The 26,763-nt window shown below is 35.6% G+C and overlaps 1 protein-coding gene across 4 annotated transcripts in view; it reads left to right on the top strand.

Annotated features, from left to right (window-relative positions):
* Positions 1 to 26,418, top strand: part of BRD1 (bromodomain containing 1) — a 61,427-nt gene extending 35,009 nt beyond the window's left edge. Inside the window, exons 8-13 of one of the 4 annotated variants that reach the window (XM_054272147.1) lie at positions 890 to 994; positions 16,037 to 16,172; positions 17,338 to 17,465; positions 19,313 to 19,422; positions 21,622 to 21,776; positions 24,368 to 26,418. In XM_054272147.1, coding sequence (XP_054128122.1) covers positions 890 to 994; positions 16,037 to 16,172; positions 17,338 to 17,465; positions 19,313 to 19,422; positions 21,622 to 21,776; positions 24,368 to 24,551 — 818 coding nt within the window. In that variant the 3' untranslated portion in view covers positions 24,552 to 26,418. Of the gene's footprint in view, positions 1 to 505; positions 995 to 10,794; positions 11,003 to 16,036; positions 16,173 to 17,337; positions 17,466 to 19,312; positions 19,423 to 21,621; positions 21,777 to 24,367 lie in introns of those variants that run through there. The other 3 variants (XM_054272138.1, XM_054272155.1, XM_054272166.1) reach the window with 3 other exon arrangements.
* Positions 26,419 to 26,763: the final 345 nt, after the last annotated feature.

The raw sequence follows: 26,763 nt of genomic DNA, 5'->3' as shown, positions 1-26,763 counted from the left end.
GTTTTAGTTCACTCAAGTAGAACAGGTTACAAGTGCCTCTTTTTTTAATTGATTAGCTAATAAAATTTTTCATAGGCAGGTAAACTGAATATTGATAAAGTGAAATAGATAAAAACGTATCTTACAGGAAATTTTACTCGAATGGCAGTATAATTGCATTTAACAGACAATCATCCACCACCCCAACTTCCTAATGAAAAAATTTTAGTAGTTCTTAGTTAATGAAACTAACATAACTGCATGAGAAGAAGCAAGTACTTATCCAGGTATAAATTGTTAACACCAACTATAGATGTCTTCTTTTCTACCCCTGTTGCATTCCCAGTATAAAAGTAGGAACTACTAACTAGGACAGATTGTTGCTAGACAAGTTTTGGTTTTAAAATGTTATGCTTTGTTTCCAGACAACAATTTATTTGGTGGGCTGCACATTTATAGTGAGTTTTATAATAGACTTTATAACTACAGGTTTTCAAAAATCACACTCTATTTATAATTTTTTCAGGAGATAAATCTCCCCCTAAACTTGAACCATCAGATGCTTTACCTCTTCCTTCAAACTTGGAGACTAATTCAGAACCACCAACCCTCAAACCAGTAGAACTCAATCCAGAGCAGAGTAAGCTTTACAAAAGAGTAAAATTTGATAATGAATTATATAGCACTTCCATTCAGAAAGAAATAAATGGACACACTCCAGAACACTTACTTGACAGTAATCTCAATGAGTCGACTGTTTCTGCTGTAGCTGAGTCATCAACTGATGTAAACAGACGTACATCCATTCTCTTCTGCAAATCGAAAAGTGTAAGCCCCCAAAAGTCTGCAAAGAACACTGAAACCCAGCCAACTTCTCCACAGCTAGGGACCAAAACCTTTTTGTCTGTAGTCCTTCCAAGGTTGGAGACACTTCTGCACCCAAGGAAAAGATCAAGGAGTGCATGTGGAGATTCTGAGGTTGATGATGAGTCCCCTGTAAAGCGCTTGGATACAGGTAAATGTTTACAAAACTTATTTGAATGGATACATCTGGAAAGTTAACATACCTGTTAGTTTTTTACCTACATGTGATTGTTAATCTTTAGATTTTAGCTCTTGAAACAGGTTGTCCTCGCAGTTGAGTAGGTACAGTTCAAAAAATTATTGCTCATTTTTTTGTTGGCCCTTGACAATTAGACTTACAGAACCAAGTTTGGGTTCTTTAGTTTCATGATGCAGTTTTTAAGTACGCATATGGGTGTATATGAAACCTGTAGGAAAGATGAATTGGCTTCTTTTTTGCAAATTCCCTCTTAAAACTACATGGAAACTTGACATGTGATGCCAAAACTAGAAGGCTTGTAAGCAGGAGCATGAAAAATACCTGTGCCATGTATGATTTCGTTTTGCTGAGTGTTACTCCAAGCATACTTTTATATTATGAAACTGATGACTGTATGAGGCACTTTGTATATCCATGTATTTTATGGAAGTGTTAAAACCCCCACATATAATGACACTTCGTGTGTTTTTTATTTTTAGTCTGTGCACTTTCAGTAGAATTGAAGGTGAGATTATGCTCTTAATGAGACTTCTCTAAAGGATATTTGAAAGAAAATGTTATCTTGATACATTAGGGCAGAACAAACAGCTCAAGACATTAATTATATTTCTCAAGACATTAATTATATCTTTTCTTAGCACACCATAGTTCTATTTATTTGAGAAATTCATACAAAACCTTTGAGGAAGAAAAGCAGCATCAGGAAATTACTTATTGATATTTCCTTAATGTCATCCATGGCCATTGCTATGACTTTAATATTACCTTTGAAATAAATAATCTGTTTCATTGTCATGTTGGGAACCCTTATGCAGGTATGAAAACAGCATGTGGGGATTTGCCTCTATGAATGAAAAAGATAGGAGTTTAGTTTGAACATAAGGTATGAAGATGTACTTCAAAAGCTGGGGGAGGGATAGAGAGTTTTATTTGGGGGGAAAAGGGAAGTATTGTTGATTTTTAGGTTGTTTCTTTTTCATTTGGGGGAAACTTTTTTGTTTTGAATAACAGAATTTTTCGACATGTGGGGCATTGCACTTTTTTGGTTGGTTGGTTGGCTGGGGTTTTTTTTTTGAATGATCACGTGAAAACACTAATGATTCTAATGCTGGAATCATAATATGAGAAGATTTTATGTAAGATGCAGTGAAGGGAATTGTTTTTCATTTATATTTTGGGGGTTTGGTTTTGTTTGCCTGTTTAGAAAGCCCCGACTTCCATTCATTTTCCTAACAGCTTGGAAGGAGCATGCAGATTAGATCTGGTACTTTAGTTCTGAAGTAAGTACCAAGTGAAGGCAGTGTGATAATAGAAATTAGTTAATCTTTATTAATAATATAGAAATCTTGGTTTCCAAATATCTTAATTTGCCAGTGTGTCACCTGGATAATTTCATTATGTACCTGTATATAGATTGCATTTTATCACACACAGTGAATCATTTTGTGCTAGATCACACTGGGAATTAGTCCTAATTTCTTGAAATTTTTGTGTAAACATTGTGGATTTTTTCTTTAGGGGAAGAAAAGGTTTTTATTTTGTAAGAAAATTAATTCTTAAAGGGAAAAAAAGCAGCTATGAAACCAAAACTCACCAGATTTCTGAATACATTTAAATTCAGCCATTTTTCCTTCTTTCTGTGGAGTTAGGTGTATGTAAAGCAAATATGCTTTTGATTATCTTCAAAACTAACAACCTAGTTACAGGAATAAAATCCAGAAGTTAAAAAGCTTCTCTATTGTTAATTTAAAACAAAATTATGTAGTCTTTTTCTGAAGCTAGTAAAGATATAAAGTGAATTAAATTTATGTAGAACAAATACTTAGGGGGCATTTATAGTTAGAATTTGTACTTGTTCAAGAAGAGTGAATTGAAACAGTTTGGCCACTTAATATTCACCTGAAAATGTTCTAGTCGTTCTTTAATAGTATCTTGTGTTTTAAGCATATATGGTTCATACAGATATGGCAGTTTATCAGATCTTATTCCTTTGATTAGTTTGCCTGTTGGCAAGTAAACATTTTGCTTTCACATAGGAAATTTTATTCCTCATGTTATTTCCAAATTTGTCTCCGCACTAATTTAAGTAATTTGCAATTGGCAGCTATCTTGAGCTACAGTTCAGCAGGAAACCAGCACAAATGTCAGATGCTTACCAAGATTTAAAAACAGTTGATATTTTTTGTGTATGCAGCTGGTATTGGTTCATGTAGATGTCTGTGTTATGATAAAAATGCATTGGGTGATGTATATAGCAATACATTCTTTCTCTTTGGTTAATTTTTACAAAATTTAATCTTGTGCTGTAGGTAAGAATGCTTTAATTCTGTAGAATCCAGCAGAGCTTTTTCTTCCAAAGCCATCTAATCATAGGAAAAGGCATGCAACAGGCTTCTTGTGTGCATTGACTGAGTTATCAGCTTTGGGGGAAATCCCTGCAATTGAAAATGAATTATTGTTGCACAGTTTTCTTTGAATGGTGTGAATATTACCTATCCTTAAATTTACCAAATACAGAAAAAATAATGAAAAAGAACCACTTAATATGCCAAGGATTGAAATTTTTAGGTGGTTGAGAGCTGCACTGTCACATATTTTTACTTTCTTACCTCTTCATAGCCAGTATGAGGGTTTTTGACATTATTGAAGGATGTCTTGTTTCTGTCCCTTACTTTGCAGTCTCTTCAGTGTTTCCCCCTTTCTTGTCACTCCTGTATTCTTACATGACGAAGTTCAAAGGAAGACTTTAAAGTTTATTTAGTTGAGTGAAACGACACCTCCCCGGTTGTTTCATTATTCTCATAGACTGCTTTTATTGTGCTCTCTTGACTTACATTTGGGGTTGATGTTTTTCTAGTTATTCTCTAGAAAGACACACATAGAATCCACTGGCACACTCCTGGGTAAGTGTGGTGTCCCACATGCTGTTGGTTTTCATACATAAGATTACTGAAATGCCAGCTCTTTTTCAGAAGTAGGGGACTATGGAACAACGTGAGTAAGCCTTCAAAGTGAACTGAAAGCAGTTCATTTCCATACTCTGACCTTTCATATGTGAATCTTTAAAATATATGAAGCAGGAGAGTAGTGTAATCTTAAATTTAAATTTTCTAGTGTTCTACATTATCACAGAATACATCTGTCTTTGTAGTTGCTGTGTTGAAACTGACAGCTGCATAGTGGAGACATGTTTAAAAATTTCCTATACATATTTGATGTATTTTGAGTTTGCATCATATGGTATCAGGCAACAATTTCCAAAAGAAGATTGTTGGTTTACATAGGAAATTTTGGTGACATCAGAGATTGATGTGTGATTCTTGAAGGTTGGGCATGTCAGGTCTTAACTGTGACAAGTTTAATGACCTTTTCAAAATACCCATTGTATACTTACCTTGCTCTTTTGTTACAAAGATGAATCATTTTTTTCAGGGAAATATTTTGTGCAGTTATTATATCAGAGAAAAATGAAATTGATTACTGAATAAAAGGTAGATTTTACTGACCATTAAAAATCTGCCTGTATCAGTTGTGTATTAGTAAGATAGCAGATGGAAAAAATTATTGTTTCAAGAAACCCTTTTTAACATTGTAAAATGCTAGCTTATGATCAGATGAAATTTGCCTGTGTACTTGGTCTTATTAGTCATCTCTAAGTTTTTGTAAATTTAGGTTTTAAAAGTCCTACTTGCTGTTACAGTACTCTCTCTTTTAATTAGAAACTAAGTATTTAAAATACTCTATCCTAAAACAACCACTGTAACTTACCATAGAATCAGGATTTCAGACAGTGATTATTATAGTGCAGTATGTTGTGTTTCTATTATTTATTGTCCAAATGCAGTAGTAGGAAATTTCAGTGAAATATATAATTTACTTCATATTTTTGCTTCCAGCTACACAGATTTTCTCAAGGTACTGAAACTCATGTTTAGATGAATATTTAGAATACAGATTTAGAATATGGATCCCCAAAGTGGAATATTCACACAGAGTGAGGGAATTTTTCATTTTTTAATACATCCTTCATGTACAGTTATCAGTATACAACAAAGATTCCTTATTAAATCTCTTAGTAAATGTAGGGTTTTGGTTTTGCTCAGCTATTACAAAATGATGGCAAGTAACCTGTATACAAATTCCATTTGCATTTGATAGAATTTAATATTGTAGTGAGGACTGCTGTTACTTAATTTGATATGATAAGGGTAGACATTGTGTCTGGAGTGAAATGGAGCACAGTTCATTTTTTTAATTCTGGAGTACTTGATTTCTAATGAATATTTGCGTCTCTGGAACACAGGCCCATTTGGCTAAAAGTCAGGCTTCATATGCACAACATTCATTACCATTCACTAAATGGAGGAAGTGAAAGTAAAACATGCATATCTAAGAAATTTATATCTTTGAAGTAAATAAAAAACTAAAATAAAGGTTCCTCAGTGAAAAAAGCCCCAAATTGGTATAATTTCTCTTGTGGTTAGCATAGACAGGAATGACAGTACATGTGTGTGTGTATATATATATATGTATATGTATATGTGTATATATATATATAAATAATTTATATTCATGAATCAAGTGCAACAATTTGATTAAATCTACTGACAGATCCACAGTCCTGGTTTGTTGTATTGAAATGCATAGTGATTGTTTCATGTGAAGTCTGATTTGAAATTTAATTATTTGAGCACTTTAGTGGTGTTCAAGAACTTCAGCTGCCTGACTCCAGGAGGTTTGCAAACATAAAACATTTTAAGGTGTATTTGCAAACAAAGTATTAGAGATTGTGAGGAGGTTATTAAGGCCTAAAAGGAATTATTCTCTGGTTTGTTAAATTTGTCAGTGTAGACATGGGGAGTACAGGAGTCTGACTGTTCATTTGTCAAAATATGTTTGGTTAATTGGTCTTCTAGTAGGTTGATAGGCCACTGGGAAATGTAGGACCACTTACTAAGAAAATAAAGCAAATTAAGGAAAGAAATTAGGAGGAGGAAAAGAAAAAAGAACCTTATTGCATTTCTTAATTTCTTTTTGGCCCACGCACACTTAAGCCAGGAGTTCTGCCAGGCCTGTGAAAATTTCTGCCAATTTAATTTCTGGGGACATTTTGAGGGATAGGGGAGGGGTTTTGTAATACACATAGAACAAAATAAGTGCATAAGGCAGAAACAGGGGGTAGGAAGCTATTTTATGCCAATCAACACTCACAATGTGTTTTAAGAACAAAAATGTTCCTTCTGGTTTTATTTCATATAAATAATCATAGTGTTGGCTTCCTGATGATGAAAAATCCTTTTCCTAGTTCTTGATTTATGTTATTAAAATGGGGGAATTTTGAGCAACATAGCTGAGAGTGGTGGGGGTTGATGAACACCTGGATAAATGGCAATGTGGTGCTCTTTTTCAGGGCTTGTGAGATGTGTGTATACATAAGGTACATTATACACTAGTATTCTGGAAAATTTTGGGGGGTCTTAAAAATGTTAATATCTTTTAAAGTGATGTCTTTTGGGTTATTTTTAAGATATTAATTATTAGCACTCAACGTACAATTGCTGTGTTTTCTAAGATGATTATAACCAAATCTGTAATAATAAACAAATATTTCTGGAAGCCCTTCTGTTTTTCTTGATGCTGTAGGAATTGTGGAGCCTTTTACGATATTCTAGTGCTGCTTTTTTTTTTTCTCTCTTTTTTTTAATACTTAGCTCATTTCTTGGCCCGGGTTTGGCTTTGTAAAAAAATTAAATGTCATAATCCCCTATGTGCTTCATTTGTGACATTTAAGATTATTTTTTTCTGTGTGGTGCAGATGGTAAACAGAACTGTGGAATTTATTGAAAATAGCTAAAAAGTTAGTGAATTTGGAGATCCACACTGTATTTTTTGTAAGTTATGTTTTAATTTATTTAAGAAGATACTTGCCATGGTGCTGTGGCTGAGTATAGATGACCTTCACCTTCAAATTCACAGGCTTGGACATGGTGAAGTCCCTCTTCCCAGACATAGAGCATATCAACATGGATCAAGTGAGCTGGGCTGTTGGAACATCATAGAATAGTTTGGGTTGGAAGGGGCCTTTCAAGGTTATCCAGTCCAGGCCCCACATGCTCACCCACAGGTCTGATTTAAGAGGTGGAAATAGAAAAGGTTCATCCAGTGGCTCCAACAGCAGCATCAGGCACTGAACCTGGCAGGTTCAGTCACTTGTGGCCCATTCTGCTGTGAGTGGAGAGAGTGGGACAGATTACACAGTGTGATTGACTGCAGATTAATGTCTCCCAGAGAAGATTTGTGTGTGGATTTGTGGTGATTTTTTTTTTCCTTTTCCCCTTTTTCCATTCAGTTAAAAGAGATTAGATTATGCATTTGCATGCATAGAGGAATGTCTTTAATAAAGAGTAATTATGGTAGCCTGAAGTTGTCCACTGTATCATACCCACAGCCCAATATTTGGGGATAGTTTAAATTGAATAGCTCTCTGCTAGGTTTCTCATTGTAGTACCCAGATGTAATTTCTTTGGCATGTACAGGGGAAGGGTACACATTAAGAAGATGTCCCATACAAAGAAACATGTAATACTCAAGAATAGGTAAAATTGGAGCAAAGTTGCTTTGTTTTGTTGCTACCAAAACAGTGGTCTTTGGTCATGCTGTCACTTTGACAGGCCATGCTATCCTCATGTGGTAATGTTCCCACTTTAATTTAATTTTCTCTTCTCCTTCTTTTTATTCTATTTTCTTTCTTGACTTTTCCTTTTTCTCTTCCCTCCAAAGCTTTCATAATGCTCAGAAATTACTTCCCAACAGCATGGCATTGAAAAAAAATGGAGACAAAAGCAGATGCTGAGAATTAACCTTCAGTTGATAAACCAGGCTAACTCCTGAGTTTTCCAAAAATATTCTATGTTGAAGATAAAAATACTTCATGTCTGAGGGGAAAAAAGCAACTGTAGATTCATCTGATTAGAGATACAAAGATACGAACGTGCAAGTCAGCCTTATTTTAACTCTTTTGTTCAGTTTTGCCTAAAAATAGCAAAGCTGGGCTGGTATTTTAATAGCTCTTGATTATCTTCACTTGAGGATGCTTCATGCACTGTCAGGTTGACTGCATTAGCAGTGAAACATCTCATTTGGTCTTTCCAGATCCTGTCAATGAAGCCAGGAAGAAAATCTTAGGATAGCAAGCACTGTTGATTTTTGCTAGGCTGGAATAATTTTTTAGTAAGATGTTTCAGTCTTAAAGGACTCAGGTCATGCACTTCCTCAAGTACTCTGCAAGCTGTCATAAAAGGCTTGCAGAGGCTTAAAAGCACTAGATCTTTTATACTGAATCACAGGAAGTTTTAATCTCCCTGCATGAAGTACCTCTCAAGGTAAAAGAGGAAAATTAGGACTGGGAATGCAGCTGAGTAATTTACTGAAGTAATTAAAAGATTTACATTTTACTGCAGTGTCCTGTATGTCATCTCAGGAGTGGCAGATCTCTGCCTTGATCTTTCTTTCAAGTTGCAACTTCAGTTTCATTTTCTGTTCCTATCCTAGAAAGAGGAACAAATTATGCACCAATTTTCCTAAACAGCTGTAAAAGACAAGTAAATGCTAAATTATTTATTTTTAATAGAATTAGATTGCTTGACCTCCTTACATAGGAGAGCTCTGGAGTTTTCTGTCTATCTGTTCCCTTTTCATTGGATAGCATACCTAAAAGTTGTGTTCTCACAATTACAGGAAAACTCTTACTTTCAATGAAGAAAAATCTGTGTTGATGAAAGCTCTGTGTAAAATTCTGCAGCTAGTAATTTCCAGAAGTTAGTTCCATTCAGGAACATCTCAGTTTAGGAAATGGAGCAGTCTTTCTTTGTAGGTGTCAGGTCCTGCTGGACTGCTCTGAAAGACTCCTAGGAACTAGGATTTTCATGCAGTATATTGATAAATAATTATCATGCTTTTTCATTATGCAAGTTGTGAATTAAAATAATATATATTGATTTAAATCTTTAAGAAATTTCTAAAGCTTCTTTCATTTATATCAGGATTATGTAGGTGAGAAAGTAAAAATCTTCAAATGGAAAAAGTTTATTTTTTTTTTTCTTTCTTAAGGTCCTTAACTGTTGGGGCATAAATCAGTAAAGAATGTTTGGAAAAAAGATTCTGATCTTAAATCCTCTTAAGTAATTTTTGCCAAGGTAATTAGAATTAATGGTCCTAAATATTACTGGCTTTCTATAGTAATTTCTGGGATCCTGAATGACATGCCATGGGTCTGTATGTGATTCAGACACTTAAAGCTTGTATTTTGCAGTCATCTGTTTTACATGTCATAAACTGTATAAACCAAAGCTGATTCAGGAATTCAGTTTGTAAAGTTAGTTTTGATTTTTTTAGATTTTGAGTGTGCACTTTTTAATGGCATTTTCTACTCTACTGCTTCATCAGTCTATCAGTCTACCACTGGAACAGCTGATACTGTCTTAGAAGAAGTTGTAGTTTTGTTTTTTTTTTTTTTTATTTGAGAAATGTTTCTTCTTGTATGCTCTCTTTTCATTTCAGAGTTTTCTGGAGTGTTTTCAAACTCCTCCACTAAGGTTGCCTCCCACAACATGCTTTGAAATGCCCTGAACACTCATTCTACAGTACAGAGATCCTGTTGTAATGCAGAGCAATGTATGATCCTTATCTTATGGAAGCTGTAGTTATTGAATTCTGATTAGTTTTCCTTTCTGTTGTGTAAATCAGATTTTGCTGTTGTATTAGAGTCTCATCTGATTTGCCAGAGACACTTCTTATTCTCAGATTTGAAGAAAACTAGTAGTTAGAAGATGAATTCTTTGGCATTCTTTTGGAGCCCATGAAACAGGCCATTTATTGAGCCACCAAACTGTATTTGTTCTGTGTCACTTAAACCTTTAAAGGTTAAGATTTTCTGGTTAGGATCTTGAAAGGTACTGCTGTTTAGTGTGTAAGTGCCACATCATGGGCTCATACTGAGCTGTCTTTGCTGCCTTTAACCATGACCAAGTTTTTAAAAGACTTATTTCCAAGGGGACTCTTCACACCAGGCTTTGTAGTCTTTGAGTAACTGGTTTCCATTTTGTCTGCATACTGAAGACTGTTTTAAGTACTGGAAGCTTTGCTGTGCTCTGATATTCATCTGTGTACTCTGAGAAGAAGAATTGTGTTTAATATTCCTACTGCACTTCAGAATTTACTGATTGAAGTAACATTTAGAGGGTTTCTCTTAGGGTCCTATGCTCTTACTTGTGAAAAAAAAAAGCTTAATGGATGCTTTCCTGTTTCTGAAGTCTGCCCATTTCTAAGGTTTGCATTTTTAAGAATGCAGTAACTTCTGATGATTTATTACCTTCAGGTATTCCCTTATCCTGTGTGTGCTTATCTGTATGTATAAATCCCCCTAAATCAGTGGCTGGCATCCCCTTTCTTACTCTTACTGGAGGTATTTTTAGCTACATTTCTAAACTGTGTTCTTGATGCTTATCATGCACATGGAGGTTGTATTCTGTGTTTTCAATGACTTTCAGTACTTTCTTTTTCAAGACAAAGGTCTGAATCAAAGTGAAACTTACTGAGATAGTCCCTTTAGAAACCTTAGGTTTTAGTGATAGAATACATAGGACACTTGTGTCATTCTCACTGTCTCTGGACACTGCTGTAAGGATGGCTTATTTAATTGAAAGCTCTGTTTCCTTTCAGAGAGACTTAATGACTTTTTCACTGTCTTCCAGGTTCTCATATTAACTAATATCATGCTGGGTATTTATCTCTTTGGATCCTAATTATTTTCTATTATCCTCAACATGGAATGGAATTCAATTAAATGATCATTTTGGAACGCAGAAAGACAATTACATTTGAAGTAATTAATTTGGATCATGTTGGAGACACCAGCCATCCTTAAAACAAAAAACAAATAGAAATGAACACTCTTGGAGGAAGTCTTTGACACATATGAAACTATGCTCTTCACTCAATATATTGCCCCATTTCCGTAAGTTACAAAGTTGTACGTGTTGTAGTTTATGTGACACACACTGGTTGCAGAGTTTTACCAGTCCCAACATTCTTATTCCCTGAACATGTTCTGTGAGAGCAGATTAGCTAAGAATGCTACATCTCCATCCTCTTCCCTTCCCCAGAAAAACCAGTCTCATCTTCCTTGGAGAAGTGAAACCTACCAGAAAAAAATGCGTTTTTAAAAAAAATGCACATTTTCCTCTACTGCATATATATTTTACTGAAGAGTAACATCAGTGTTCAGGGTAAGTGCACAAGTCGTGACTGAAAATGAGACTAAATAGTGTTGTAGAAGTGCTGGTGCACTGTGTGCAGTCATTGTTTGAATGCTCCCAGGTTTTGTAGTGGTTGAATTTCAGCCCTTCAGGTCTAGTTGTAGGAGAGCACTTCATCTTACATTTGGATGTGCTTGGTTTTGCATCAAGCTACGCATAGTACAGAATTAATTGCTTTAGAATAATTTTTTGCACGTTCTGCTTCTTTCTTTTTGTTTCAGCAGAACTGTAAGGTGTATTACAGTCTGAAATGTACAATTCTGTACTCTGGGGCAGCATTTTGTACATTCGTGGACATGCTGTGCTGCTCTTTGGACTATACTGAGCTTTGTTCCTCTGTCATGTTTTCCAAACTTCTGCTCTCTTTTGGAAATTACCTTTTCCTGATTCCATTTATTTAATATGGGCAAAAGGATTCCAACTTGCTTGATGTAGGTAGTCAGTGAAAGTTTTAAATGCAGCCTAAGAACAAACTGACATTGTTAAAAAGAAGTTAAAACTTTGCCTGATAAATACAGTTTTCAGGGCAGTGAGACTTGTGGAAAAGTATCAGGCTGATCATCTTTGCCTTACTTTTTTTCTTCTTAGTTAGCATTTCTTTATTTTCAAAATGGTTGTGTTATGCATGTGATTTGCAAGGCAGTAAATTTTCCAAGTAAATAGAAGTTGAGCTGAAAATTAGAAATGGAAGTAACCCTGCATTTAAGAGTGGTAGCAGACTTCATTGTTTGAGAATTCCCTTTTTAATTGAAAAAGGTTAAGTTCTGCCTCTTGAGAATGGACTGTTTTTTTGAAGAAACTTAAGAACAGAGTGGAAAAGTAAAGGAAATGAACCACTAATTTAAGGCTTTTAGTTTGATCTTTAGGACTTTAGGGGGGAAGAGGAGAGTTGTCATTCAGTGGTATTGATGAGGAGGCAATAGGTGTAAGAAGTTTAGTACCTGACATAGAATTTCACTTCATGACTATAGAGAAAGCTCATTTGATCTAGCAAAATCATGAGCTTGTGGAATAGTTGCAAACAGGATGAGTTAGGTCTCATGGATTTTCTTTATTTGGCCGTCTTAGTTACATCTGCTGATGCTATAAAATGTAAGTTCCTTAAAGCAAATGGAGATCTTTAATTTCACTTACTGTAGCAGCTACAGGACATTGGGTGTTTCATGATTCATGAGAAAATAGTTTTGTAATGATATAACAGAAACCAAATCGTGTAGTATATCTGATTTTTTTTTTTTGCACATCAGTGCTCCTACCATAAAACACTTAGGTTTTATTGCCTCAATTTTTTCTGGCAAGTTACAAGGTCACCTGTGAACCACTTCATCTATGACTAGATAAGAGTATGTTTTGTTTAAAATAAGCCTTGAGGTTTTCCTTTCTTAAAATAATGCCTATTCCTTATACCTTCTGAAACATGAACTGTATAAACTGGAGTCTCATAGATGGTGTAAGCTCTTGTCATTTGGGGCTTGGTGCTCAGGAAAATCACTCCTGCTGATAGATTGCATGTTCTTTGTTTTTCATACTTCCACAAGCAAGAAAGAAATAGGTCTGGGAAGCTCTAAATTCTTTTGCACTTTAGTATTCCTTTTTTGTCAAAAATATGTAAGTGGGGTTTTTTTCCCTACTTACTATAGTTTAACCCCAGCTGACAACCAAGTACCAACCAGCCACTCTCTCACTTCCCACTCCTTGGTCCTCACAGTGGGATGAGAATATGAAAAAGGTAAAACCTCTGGGATGAGATAAGAACTGTTTAACAATTGAAAAAAAAGTAAAATATAATAGTAGTAATAATAATAATGTGAAAAAGGAATAAAACCCAAGAGAAACAAGTGATGTGCAATACTGTTGCATAGCAGCCACTAACCAATGCCCAGCCCTGTGATCAGCCTCTCCCAGCCAACTCCCATCATTTTATCTATGGGACATGGCACTCCATGGTATGGAGTATCCTTTTGGCCAGTTTGGGTCAGCTGGCCATGGTCCCTCCCAGCTTCTTGTGCCCCTGCTCACTGGCAGAGCTTGACTGTCAGCCTTGCTCATCAACTCAAACATCACTGTGTTATCAACCTTCAAATCAAAATACATCACTGTAACAGCTGCTCAGAAAAAAAATTTGCTCTATCCCAGCAGAAACCAGGACACCACTGTTAGTAACTATTCTACAGATTCATAAAACATTTTTTACTCTAATCTGAAGTGAATTAAGTGAGTCATGAAACTCACAGTTTATATTTAAACTTAGAATAGGGCTGGACTGCCACCTCAGAGAGCTGTCTTCATTGCTACAGTTGCGTGTTTCTGCTGTATCCCTTGTTTTTTAACTTCAGCAGTCAGGCAATCACATGCTTGCTTTTTCCAGTGTGTTGCTGAAAACTGACTCCTTACCATTTCTTGGCACTGACTCGATGACAAAGAGAAGCCACCATTGCCAGGGACTGAGAGTGCCAAAATGTCCATTTTGGTGACAGCGCAGTCATAAACTGATTGAAATAATAAAAATATTATTTTGCCCCTTTTGTCCTGGGTGTGCATGTACAAAAACAGTGTATGCAGAGATAAGCATCCAGGTCACATTTGGCTTATATATGGTTAAATGTTTTGCACATTCTCTTAACACAGGTACTTCTTTCCATTTTTACAGTCCACTGGAAATGTGAACTGTGCCCTTGTTCTGGCAGCAGTCATTACTTGATCTGTCTTCCTGTTTAAAATGCAGTCTGTGATCTGACTTGTTTCTGCTGATAGCTGCTTCACATTAGCAGAATGCCTGAGTGATAACTTGAGTAATGTGTCTCCGGCTTGTGGCAGGATGAAAACAAAACAGTTTATACACCTCACTTGAAAGATAAATCTGACAGGATATTGAAGAATAACAAGTAATTTTTGCAGAGACGTAAGAGATGTCTTTTGCAGAATGGTTTTTTTTAGCTTTTCATTTCAAATGTCATGTGAAATGTACTGTGATAACTTAAATTCCCCTATTCACTTTTTCATAAAGCATGCTCTGTTTCAGCACAGTCTAAGACCAAACTCCTCCTCAATCTGCAGATATTTTTATCAACTTGCTGAGAGTGAGAACAAGATTAATACCACTGATGAATAGTTTGGTGCTTGTCACTCAGGACCATGCTACCTTTATAATTTTTCTTCTGTAGGAAATCAAAGGCAAATACAGGAGTTACAAAACAAACACTCTCAAATGAATATTTACAGTGTAAACTAAATGCCAATGAAAAAGAATGCTTATATGTAAATCTTTCAGAACCTTGAGTAAATATGCTTCTTTTTCTCTTAAAAATCTGAAATTGTGTTGATAATCCAAATGGCAGGTCTCCTGGGGTGGAGAGGAAAAACCCTGTAAGTCACTATATGGAAATGCTTGCAAAATTACTGGATTGTAAAAAGTAACTTGCTAAGCTCAAGCTCCTTAGTTATCAGCCTCCTTTGTCTTTGTAGCAAACAGACTGGAAGAATTAATAAAGGGAGTTCTGCCATAATTGTTTTACAGGAAAAGGCTCTGTGGAGGGGCATGTGAAGTTACATAACCTAGTTTGACTGTGTCTGAATGTACAATGATCATGATGGCCTTCAAGTCTTTGGTAGTGGTAACGATGGCTGGGATGGGTAGGTCTTTCTTGCGTTGGGAGTGGCGTGCCCAGAGTTGAATTTGTTTTAAAATGTTGTTCTCTTTGTAGGCTACAGTTTGCAGTGGCTGACTGCAGGCTGGTACCATTGCCTTTAGCTAAGGGCATTTCTGGTCATATTCTAGAGTCACTGTGGGGATCATTCCTTGTTAGTCCTAATGTCCACACTTCCACATAAACTCCCACACACCCTGGAAAGTCTTCAGAATGCTATCTTAAAACTTTTCATCTGTCTCTTTAATCAAGTATAGAAATGGCTTAATAAAGACAATACTGTTTGTATAGCAAACCCAGAGCAGGATTGGCAACAGCCCATCAAATAAGTGGATTGTAATATAAGAGCCTTTTTAATGTTTTCATTACAATTATGAAATTGAAATGTAATTTCCTTTGATGTATGCAAACTTCTGTTAGGGGAAGGCTAATTAAAAACAGTACCATACATATTATTGATTATTGGTGACAGAAGACAGTCATCATAGTGTCAGTCAGTCTGAATTTACTAAAATGGAAACCCTACCAGGAAGAATTAGATAGTGTCATGGAGAGATCCATATCAATCTTTACTTCCAGGATTGAAAAGGATTTTAATGATCATAGCATTGCATTGAAATAAGCCTTTTGTTGACTTGGTAATCTGCCTGATTTGTAACATTTTATTTTCTTGGGGTTTTTTTCTACTTAGCTTTTGCAGCATGATTGTTTTAATGGTTGGAAACATTACTGTAAAGACTGATTTGTTACTCCTGTTAGTATTTCTCATGTTACAATCTCTGCTTGCTTTTTTTTTTTTATACCTTACCTAAAGGTTCATCCTGTTTTTAAAATCTGGACAACAGGAACTTCCTAGTTACAATATTTCCTTGAAATTACATATATTGTTAATATTCACATTCTTTTTCATCACACCAAAATATTTGAAGAGCAAAACAATAATTGTGTGCATTGTGTAAATACAAAAGGTTGTTAATGAAAATGGTATGGTTTCCAGTTTGATGCAGTTTATTTTTTGTGTTATGCTGCAGGTCTATCAAATGGTTTTGGAGATGAAAGTAAAGAGAGAGCATTAGATGATACTCCAGGAAGAAAAGTTGAGCCTCGTCGCCGCTGTGCATCAGAATCTAGTATTTCATCTAGTAACAGTCTCTTGTGTAACTCAAGGTAAAACTGTAAATATGAAATACAGATTTGAGACTAAATATATCAGTTTTCTATAGTGCTTGTGACCCATGTTGGAGGATTGCATAAATTATGGAAAAAGTAGTGTATTTCAGTTTTCTCAGTTATGTCAGATCCAAGTTACCTTTCAGGATTGTTGGGATTCTTCTGTTGAATTCAGGTTATTGCATATCCAGGCAGTTAGATTTTTAAACTGACTGTGCTTCTCTTGCTCTGTAAAGGTACAGATATGTTTTTACATACAGTATCTTGGCTTAATTTTTTTTACTGTTCCTAATCTGGAACAGTAAAAATCTATGTGTTTATTTTTGTGAAGGCAATAGAGAAGCAACTTACAAAGCAGAGTCTTTTACACAAAAAAGGTAGTTTGATAGCCTTGGAACTGTAGGTTGTCAGTCTGTGGGTTGCTGGGTAGGTACTACAGTGTTGATAGTAACTCTGTACCAGCTATTGACTTCTCCATGGAGTCTGCTGTTAAAGGCAGGACTGTCAGAATGGACACTTCTGCCACTCCATCACCAATGGTGTATCTTCTGAAAGAACACTGATTTCTGGGTGAGAGGTAGCTGTCTCCAGTCCTGGGCTATGAGGGTGGGACATAAAGGACAGCATAGGGTAAATCTGTCAGACAGAAAAAGAGGACTTTATTAATTCAGGTTAAGGGAAAGGTGTTAATGCAGTCATGTCAAACAGGCTTTCAGAAACAAAGATAATTTACTATTGCATCTATTTTAAATGTGATATTCTAGATCAAATTGTCAGTATAATTGTTGTTCACATTCTATGATTTCTTGAAGAAAACTCAAGTGTGTAGAAAGCAAATTTCCCATTTTGAGAAGAGACATTTCACAATTGAAAGACTGAAATTTTTAGTGAAAAATTAAAGAGAGAATAGTTGTGTTTTCTGTGTTGTAGACCTATTGGAGCAGTGGACCTGTCTTTTGCTGATAACCAGGCAATTCTGTGTTTGAAAATAATCAGAACTTTGGCTTTTATGTTGTTTGTATTTTTTACTCAAAATATTTTTAGAGCTTGCTCCATTGATTTTGCCCTGTACTGATGAAATGTAAATTCTCGTTCAAAATTTTGATTTATAGTGAACAATGTTAATTATCAAGTAGTGATTTTAATATGAATACTTTTGTAGTTTTAGTCTCCCGAAGTGTGGTAAAGGTAAACCTGCCCTGATACGGAGACACACACTGGAAGATCGAAGTGAACTGATTTCATGCATTGAAAATGGAAACTATGCCAAAGCAGCAAGAATTGCAGCTGGTAACTATAAATAATTGAATTCTTAATAGTAGCGTATAATATTTTTCCATTTATTTGACAGATTTTGACGTTCTTATTTTTACTGCTTAAATACATTAAGCCGTCTGAAAGTGTTGTTGATATTCTTCCAGAAACTACTGAATACTGCTTTTGACTCTAAAGACTTTTTAAAGAATAGCATCTGACTCTGATTTTGATTAATTTTCTTTCCTCACTTGAGGAGATAGAGGTTTTGAAATAAAAAGAGAAGATGAGTTTTCTTTCGCAGATCTTTAAAAGAAAATTAGTAATCCTATGCACTAGATTAGTAACCTCTTACTGCTACATGGAATATTCTAACTAGGAAGAATTCTGAGACTCTTACTTGTATGTACACCTGAGAAGTCTCTGAGTCTGGTTGCATGCATCCTGTCAGCTCATGTATGATTTTCTGTTCAGCATTAAAATACCATTTTCTTTGCAGCTGAGAATAGTGTAGTTTTCTTTCTTGTTAGCTGTCCTGAAGAAGAGGACTTGAACTGTTTTTATGTACCAGATACAATTCTACATACATATTTTTTGAAACAGTCTGTAAATAAAGGATGAATTAATTGAAACCCTCATGGCTCTTTCTAACTGACATGTGAATACTTTACAAACTGTTACTAACAGAGCAGAGAAACAGAACTTACTGTGCAGAATGACTGAACTAACTTTTTTTAATGTGATCACTTTAAATACTTTTTTCTTGCTATTTTTACTTTTAAAAGATCTTAAACCACTTTTTTCTCCTGGTATGTTTTTGTAATGTCAAGATAGAACATTATGAGCATGCCACCTTTCATTATAAATGAGCAGTGCCCATTTGAAATGCACTTTCTCTCAGCAGTAAGTATTGCCTGACTGTTGAAAGAAAGTGCAGCTGCAGCCCCTGAACTGTATCTTGGTACCAGGTTTCCCATACAAGAAGTGCTGCCTGACCTTTACAGCATAGGTACCTGGATCACTTTTCTCCCTTTGATCACCACCCCCAGTTCCATCTTGAGGTTATAACTCACTCTTCTGATCAGTCTCTGGACTGTATCTAGGGGACCAGTTGTGGTTTTGGTTGACTGAAAGGCTTATGCCTGTCTCAGGCTTCAATCCATTGCTGAGCAGCAGAGAAGAAAATTGAGGATTCTGTAGAAGTGCACAGTAACTTACACTCCGTTGTTCATTACCCTGCTTTTTGAGAAGAAATGAAACAGTAGTGCTGCTGCCTGGAAACCTGTTGACATTTTTGAACTTGACTGCAGGACAGGGCAGGGCAGAGAGACCAAGAAAACTTGTTAAAAATAAATGGAAATCAAAATGCAGGGTAGAATTTAGGCATAAGAATAGAAAGGTGTACCAGTATTGCTAAGTCATGAGGTGCTAATCTCAGTGTGGATATCCAGGTATCCAACACTTGGAAATATATACCATGCAAATTGCATCTTGAAAATCATCACCTCTGTGACAGGATTGTCATCACAGTAAAAGAAACTGTTATTTGAAGTACCAGAATTTTATGTTTTCTTTGGAGCTTTTTCAAAGGGAAAGAATTATTAGAATTTGACAAATACTGTCTAAGAACTAAGATGTTTTAGATATGCCATTTCTAGAAGTGTCTAAACTCTTGTTCTTTATCTGTAAGCTTGGAAAAAAAGTATTAATATCATGTAAAGAGCTCTTATGAATGCTACCTTGTTTTTATTGGTATGTGTGTGAAAGTTGGTATTAGTATTAGATTCTAAGGATCATGAGCTATTGATTAGGAAACCAAGAACCGCAGATTTGTCTGAGGTTTCATTCTGGAACATTTTAATTTTATGTTTCTTTGTTCTTAGAAGTTGGGCATAGCAGTATGTGGATTTCAACTGATGCTGCAACATCTGTTCTCGAGCCTCTAAAAGTAGTATGGGCCAAATGCAGTGGATATCCCTCCTACCCAGCTCTGGTAAGTGCCCACCTTCCCAGAAGTACAGTAGTGACTGTTTCTGGTCTGAAAACATCATGCACAGACTTAAGGTAATTGGTAAATTCCCATTCAGGTTGGAGAAAGGTGGCTTGTTCTGCCCTCTTTACTGAGTTTGTAAAGCTACTGGAGTACCAGATTTTAAGTCAATAATTTTTGCTACCCTGACAGCCCTTGGAGATGTGCAGTACTCCTGTGTCATGCAGCCTCCTGTGGGTGGGAGGGGAGTCAGAAGAGTGCAAGTGAGAAAACTCTTGGGTTGAGATAAAGACAGTTTAATAGGGAAAGCAAAAGCCATCCACACAAGCAAAGCAAATTCATTCACCATTTCCTGTGAGCAGCAGGTGTTCAGTCATCCCCAGGAACACAGAGCTCCTTTACATGTGACTTGGGAATACAAACACCATCACACTGAATGTCCCTACCTTCCTCCTTCTTCCCCCAGCTCTATGTACTGAGCATGATGCCATATGGATGGACCATCCCTAAGGTCAGTTGGGGCCAGCTGCCCCAGCTGTGTCCCCTCCCAACTCCTTGTGCACCCCCAGCCTCCTCACTGGAGGGGCAGGGTGAGAAGGGGAAGAGGCCTTGTCTGTGTAAGCACAGCTCAGCATTAACAAAAACATCTTTATGTTGTCAATGCAGTTTTCAACCCAAATCCAAAACATAGCCCCATACCACCTACTGAAGAAAATTGTCTCTATCCCTGCTAAAACCAGCATACTTGTCTCAGTAGTCTTTGTTTCTGTGTTATATATTATTTCTGCTGCAAAATGAGTATAAAAATACCCTTGATGCTGCAGCTCATTCAAGAAACAAAAAACTCAATAGCTGGAATAAACTGACTGATTGCAGCCAATTGTGAATGATGTACTGGATACTTAAAGCTGTTTTTAAGCAGAGGAGATACATATATGTGTGTGTTAATAAAGGAGAAACAGACACAGTTCTGCTTAAATCAAAGCTTGCAGAGAAAATATTGATGAGTTGTTTGGCTTTAGGCTTTTGGGGTTATATGAACAGTTCATACACTGGCTTGATTTATATACGAGTCTGGACAATCACAATTTTAATATGTGTGTTCTAAAGACAATGTGAAATGTAATCATACAGGGTCAGGTTCAAACCTCTGAAGGTGGAATCAGAGTACTTGAGTTTAAGTACCCTCAGTGGGTGGCTCAAAGATGCCTGGGTCAGATGCTGAAAATTTGATGATTGTCTCTTGAAAGATGTTAGCGCTAGATTTAAACTGATGAAGACCAAAGAGTTCCTTTTCTTCCTTCTCCTTTATGTCAGCATTGGTGTGTCTGAGAGTGGGATAAGTTAATTGAGGAGTTAAACCTCTGTCAAGAGAAGAAAATTCTTCTGATTTCTGTGAGCTCCCCACAGTATTAGCTTTCTATTCATTTATTTCCCAAAGTTAGTTTACTGTGGATTAAGATTGGTGCCAGTGTGGATGGTGGAAAAGTAACAGGAGTTCGTAGAGTAGGGGATGGGTGGAACAGGCATGGAGTAAAAACCTTTCTTTGGGTGGAAGCTAAGCACTTCATAATGCTGTGAGCTGCCTGCAAAGGAGTTTTCCATCAGGATGGTTTGTTTAACATGAGCAGCATATTGCGTCTCTCCCTCAAGTTTTGTTTAGAAAGACTTTGTGACTGTAACTGCATGTTTTGCCTGAGTCAATAAATTAGATATGCAAGATATTTGAAAGTTACACCTTTTTTGGTTTTGTTTTTAAATTTTTGCTCCAGAGTTTGAGTATGGAGCATGTATTTTACTGAAGTACTTATACCTTAACATAGGTTAGTTCTTTAAGGTATATTAATTTCAAACCCTAAAATTTGAGGCTAGTTGCAGCTTCTAGAAATCATGGTTTGACATTTTCATTCTAAACCTGCTTGTCATTCTCAAAGTTGTACTAAGTGGAATTCAAATGGGACTTTTAAGAAGAACTAATATGGGTGAAAAATGTTTTTTTTGGTATTTTTAGTCAAGTCTGCCACTAGGTCTGCACTATGCCTGTTCAGCTTATGTCAAAAAGTGTGTGTAACACAAAGTCAATTTATACCCAGTGGCTGTTTAGTTTATTATTTATTTCTTATTAACTTAATTTGTAATACCTTCTTAAAATGAATTACATAATTTTAAAAATGAGGAACTGTTCTTTCTTCTCTCTTACAGATTATTGACCCTAAGATGCCTCGTGTTGCTGGCCATCACAATGGTGTTACTATACCAGTGCCACCTCTAGATGTACTGAAAATTGGAGAACAAATGCAGACCAAATCAGATGAGAAACTATTCTTAGTACTATTTTTTGACAACAAAAGAAGTTGGTATGTTGTTGAAATGTATTGTTTGGTGCAATGACTTAAAATTTTAAGAACCTGTGTCTTTGGTCTAGAAGAAAATTGAAACATTATATTTCCATGGATATAATTCCTATGGAAGTATAAACTGTAATGCTAAAATAGCATATTTGAGTCTATTTTTGGACCAAGGTATATATCATCACTGAAAGATACCTTTTTGTCATCAGTTTGGAAAAAAAAATTTTAAGTCATTGATAGTCTTTTTTATTTACAAGTGACTTTCATTTATTGACCTGATGAAATTGCTTCATTGCTTCATAAGTTTTTTAAAAGTAATAGTGTAACATTTATCTCCTTTATCCTTCATCATTGCTTTCTGAATTACAACACTTCTTCTCCCAATCTTCTCAAGTGCATTTTCTTTGAATTTTTAACCTCTCTTCAACTCAATGCTTTATTAACACTTTCTTTCACTTAGCCTTTTCTAATTTTTTTTTCATTAAATCTTCCTTATTTCCATTTATTTTGGCATCAGCAATATGCTATGTAGAGCCTGAAGGGGGATAGTTCACACAACAAAACATTCTCTTTCCCTCCCCCATGGTCTTCAGTTTTAGGGCTGGTGGGTTTTTCTGGGGAGGTAGGAGGAGACACACAAGGTTTTTTGGTCTTCTTTTGGTTATTAGGGTTGTTTTTGGTTTTGGTGAGTTTTTCCTGGACAGGGAAACTTGTCATGTATCTTTCATCCAACTATCTATTTCTTTTCTATGTTCTCTGTCGTCCCTCTCCTCTCCTTGTTTCCATACAGGTCAAGCTAACTGTAAATATTTATAACTGATGTTTACTCTTCTGCCCCTTCGATTTTTTGGCATAATTTTTCTGTTCTTACAGTTATTTTCTTAATTAATTGGTACTTCATCTTAATTATCTTTGTTCAGTTTCTCAGGATTCCATAAGATCCTGCATGCTTGTGCCTTTGTTGCAGAGAACATCTGCATTTAAACATATTCAGTCTTGTTTTTCATTTTTTTTCTCTTACTTGTGTTGCCAATGTAATGCATGTTTCCCCTGGTCAGTTTCTTAGTAATTGCTCTGATTGCTTCTTGATCTGGGGAGTCCTCTGCAGCTTGAACTTTTCTAATTAGTCTCTATGTGCATGTGGTTCTAAGTCATGTAAATATTGTGCAAAGTTGTCTCTAATGGGTACTCTGCATAGATAGACAGGAAAAGACTCAATACTTCTTCCAGCCCCTTTCCTCCCCTCCACCCTGACCCCACCAACTTGTTTTGGTAGTGATTCTTCTTTTGTGATTATTCTAGCACTCGTAATTCTATCTCTGTTGTGTCTCTTGTAGTCTTGAACCCCCGTTTGTGATTTTCATTCATTTGCAGGGTATCTGTCACCTTCATTCTGTGATACCACTGTCTATCCCTTAAGGATTTTCATATTTGTTTCTTCTTCTTCCCTGCTTATATCTGGAGGACTTGCAAAGCTTTCTTTTAAAAATACCTTCTTAAAACTTCCTCTGATCTGTATTAAAACTGATAATGGTTAGACTGATGCTTTTCATGATGTTATCATACTGTCTGTGTCCTTGTACTGACTCTTCACATTTTATTTCTCTGTGTGTGCTCAATACAATAGGGCTCTAGTTTAGAGTCCTTTAAGAAAATGAAAAATATTTCAAGAGCCAATTTTATTTATGTAAAAAAAAATGTTTGAAGATTTGACTGTCTGATCTCCTGTTGGTTTGGCTTCAAATGGTTTCCCTCCCAAACCAATGTTTATATACAAAAGGAGGGCTTCTGCTTTTTGCAGGATTGGGATTGCAGACTACAGTAGCCTATCTTAAATATATTCATTGATTTTATTAATTGATTGACCTAATTTTTGTTTTCCTCGATGCCTGTAACTTTGGAAAACAGGATTACAATCAACTTTTATGAAAATGACATAAATTTAATTTATACTTCTAAAGTAAATATTTAGAATGCTTTAACTGAAGAAGGGGATGTAGAGCTTATTCCATTATCACTCCTCCATGCCCAGAATTTGAAGATATTTATGGAGCTTGAAACAGAAAAGTGCCCTGAATACAGAGCTGGTGGGATTTCATACTGCAGGGTAAAAGCATGCTAAAGCAGAACTTCTTTGCCAGCTTGGCTTTCCCCATAAGGAACAAATCGAGATGCCTGAAATGTATGGCAAAAATCCATAATCTGAAAACTCCTTGTAATAATGGAAGGGAAAGAATGAGAGGAAACAATACTGTGTCAGGTGAATCTTGAGCCATGTCCGTTGTTAGTTGCTGCTGCCTATTCTTTTAACTGCATCAGTATTTTAGGCTGTGTTTTTTCTGTTCATACTTAATCACTAAGTACATACCACTGAATACATTCTCTGTTTTATGGAAGAGATTTTCTTAATATTTCATGTTCTTTAAATATTTAATGCAAGTAAGCACTGTCTTAAAAGGTGTTTAATTGTTTTGCTTAAGGTGGTAAAACTGATTCGCGATACGAGAAGCATGGCATAGTAGCCTTGACATTTTTGGACAGACCTTCTTGATTTTATTCTATATTTAACAGATTTATTTTTTACCCTTTTCTTACAGGCAGTGGCTTCCCAAATCCAAAATGGTTCCCCTTGGGATAGATGAGACCATAGACAAGTTAAAAATGATGGAAGGACGTAACTCGAGCATACGAAAAGCAGTAAGAATTGCTTTTGATCGTGCTATGAATCACCTGAGTCGAGTCCATGGAGAACCAGTCAGTGACTTCAGTGATATTGACTAACAGAGATTCTCTAGCAAGGCATGAAAAATACCACAGAGACTTGAACTCTACTAATGAACCTCTTTGTCTAAAAGAATGTATTGAAGATACAACCCCTTAATTGTTGATTCAGTGGCTGAGTTCTGCAAACTTGAAATAGTTGAGCAATTCTTCTAAATCACCATTGCCATATTGATTAATTATTTTATTGTGTTGTAGATTGGAGGATTTTCCACTAAACCTGTTAAAATGTCTTGTTCATAGTGTTCATAATTGTACATAAATGTATATTCAACACTTAACTTATTCTGATTTTAGAAGTAGCTCCTTAATTCCTTTTATAATTTGGTTGGGGAGGGAATTGGTTTTTGTTTTTTCCATGCTTTTTACTTTTTTTCTTTTCTTTCTTTCTGAGTTTAAGTTACCTAAGCACCATCTTCCAGCTTGAGGTGTTTAGTTGATCTTAAAGCCTAATATCAAAATGGCATCAAATATATGTTTGCCTAAATCATATACAGTATGGTGCTGCTTGTATCATTTCTTCCTTGGTCTGTAGCTTCTGAAAAAGACTTCTGAATGTTTGTGTAAATTGTTGCTCTTTGCACAAAGTACCGCATATTTAAGATTGATGTAAATTTACAATTACAAATATGTATTTTAAGAAAGGAAGTTGCATTATTTTGGAGGGTACTTTGTGAGAAAGACATCAATAAAAATTATACTATGTACATCACTTGCAAATCACCAAAAACACTCCATTGTTGCCCAAAATGACTTAAGGTTCTTACTGTTTTAAACAAACCTGGCTTAAAGCCTGCAAGCACATTATTTCTTTCAAAACCATATCCCATTTATCTCCCATTGGTTTAATTTTGTTGATATGTGTGCCTCCCTGTGTTTTATTTATTGTAGAAAATGTATTAATTTGCTTTATAATGAAAAATAAAATTGACAAATATATTGATATGCATTTTTATACAGGCACATGAAAAGACAACTTGCTTTGGGAGAAAAATGTATTGGAAATTGTATAAAATAACTCGATGGTTTGTGTGTAATTCGGTTTTTTGGTAACTTGTAATCTTTTGTTTCCAATGAGGGGATTTATGTAACTTTTAATTTAGAACACTTTGGTAGCAATAGAAACTTTGGATACATTTTTGTATGGTACATGTGATGTATATAGAATTAGTACTTTATTTTTATTTTTAAGAAGTAAAGCATTATGTTTGGGCAGGGGGAAGAAGGAGGGTGGGTTTCCAGAACTGCATTTTTATATTAAAAAAAAAAAAAATAAAGTCAAGATATTGATTGTTGTAGCTACTTTATTCCTACCTTCACTGAGATACTGAATTTGTAACAATGAAAATGGCAAGGTATGTTTGCAATGTGATTTATAATGGCTCCATTATTTATAAATGCACTGTGTTTGAACTCTTTTGCAGTGATATCGTAAATACTGTACCAAGTTATATAATATGAAACACCAAATAATGCATACGAATGCACGAAGTATTTATGCCCAGCTTTTTTATAAAGGATTAGCAAATACAGCAAAACCAATACTTTTTAAATCTTTTTTTTAAAACTTCATTGAATAGCATACTTCATTGTTAAACCTGCTTGAATCTTTATTTTAAAGGGACAATTACTTTTTAAATAGTTTTTAATGTTTTTATTCTCTATTGTTTGTAATACCCCCATAGAAGCTTGAAATAAAATTTCTTTCTCAACTGTAAATTTTGTCCTGAATTTAGCCCCTGAGATTTTGCTGCAGTGCCCATTTTCTTACTCCATGACTGAGCTGTTGCAGAGGCACTGGGCCAAGAAGCTGAATGTTCTCCTGTGGCACCCAGCATTGTCCTTACTGAGCCCTTTGCATAGGAGGTATTGCAGTTAGCTGAGTTGCCTGTGATGGACCCTGGTAATTAGGGATGATGAGTTGGACAAACTTCACGAATGATCAAGCAGTTTTCTCAGGCTTGACAGCAGACACAGCTTTATGGGAGAGCAGTGATGGCAGGTACCCTGGAAGGACCATCACTGAAGTGTGCTGCTCTGATGGCCACAACAGCTACATCAGGTAGAAAAATTTAATCTGGTGGTTTGCATTTAATATAATGACTTCAAGGACCTGACATATATTCATGCTCTTCTTTAAAGGGAATGGAACTTAATTTGGGCAGTGTTGAGACAGTAGAACCACTTGTCATCATGAGGACTCTGTTAAAGG

The sequence above is a fragment of the Melozone crissalis genome, unplaced genomic scaffold (genome assembly GCF_028551555.1).
Source record: "Melozone crissalis strain CALT ecotype California unplaced genomic scaffold, PUWL_Pcris_2 ptg000004l_1, whole genome shotgun sequence".
NCBI classification, from domain to species: Eukaryota; Metazoa; Chordata; class Aves; order Passeriformes; family Passerellidae; genus Melozone; species Melozone crissalis.
Note: the sequence above shows the minus strand (reverse complement) of the source record. Positions and strands in the feature narration are given on the sequence as shown.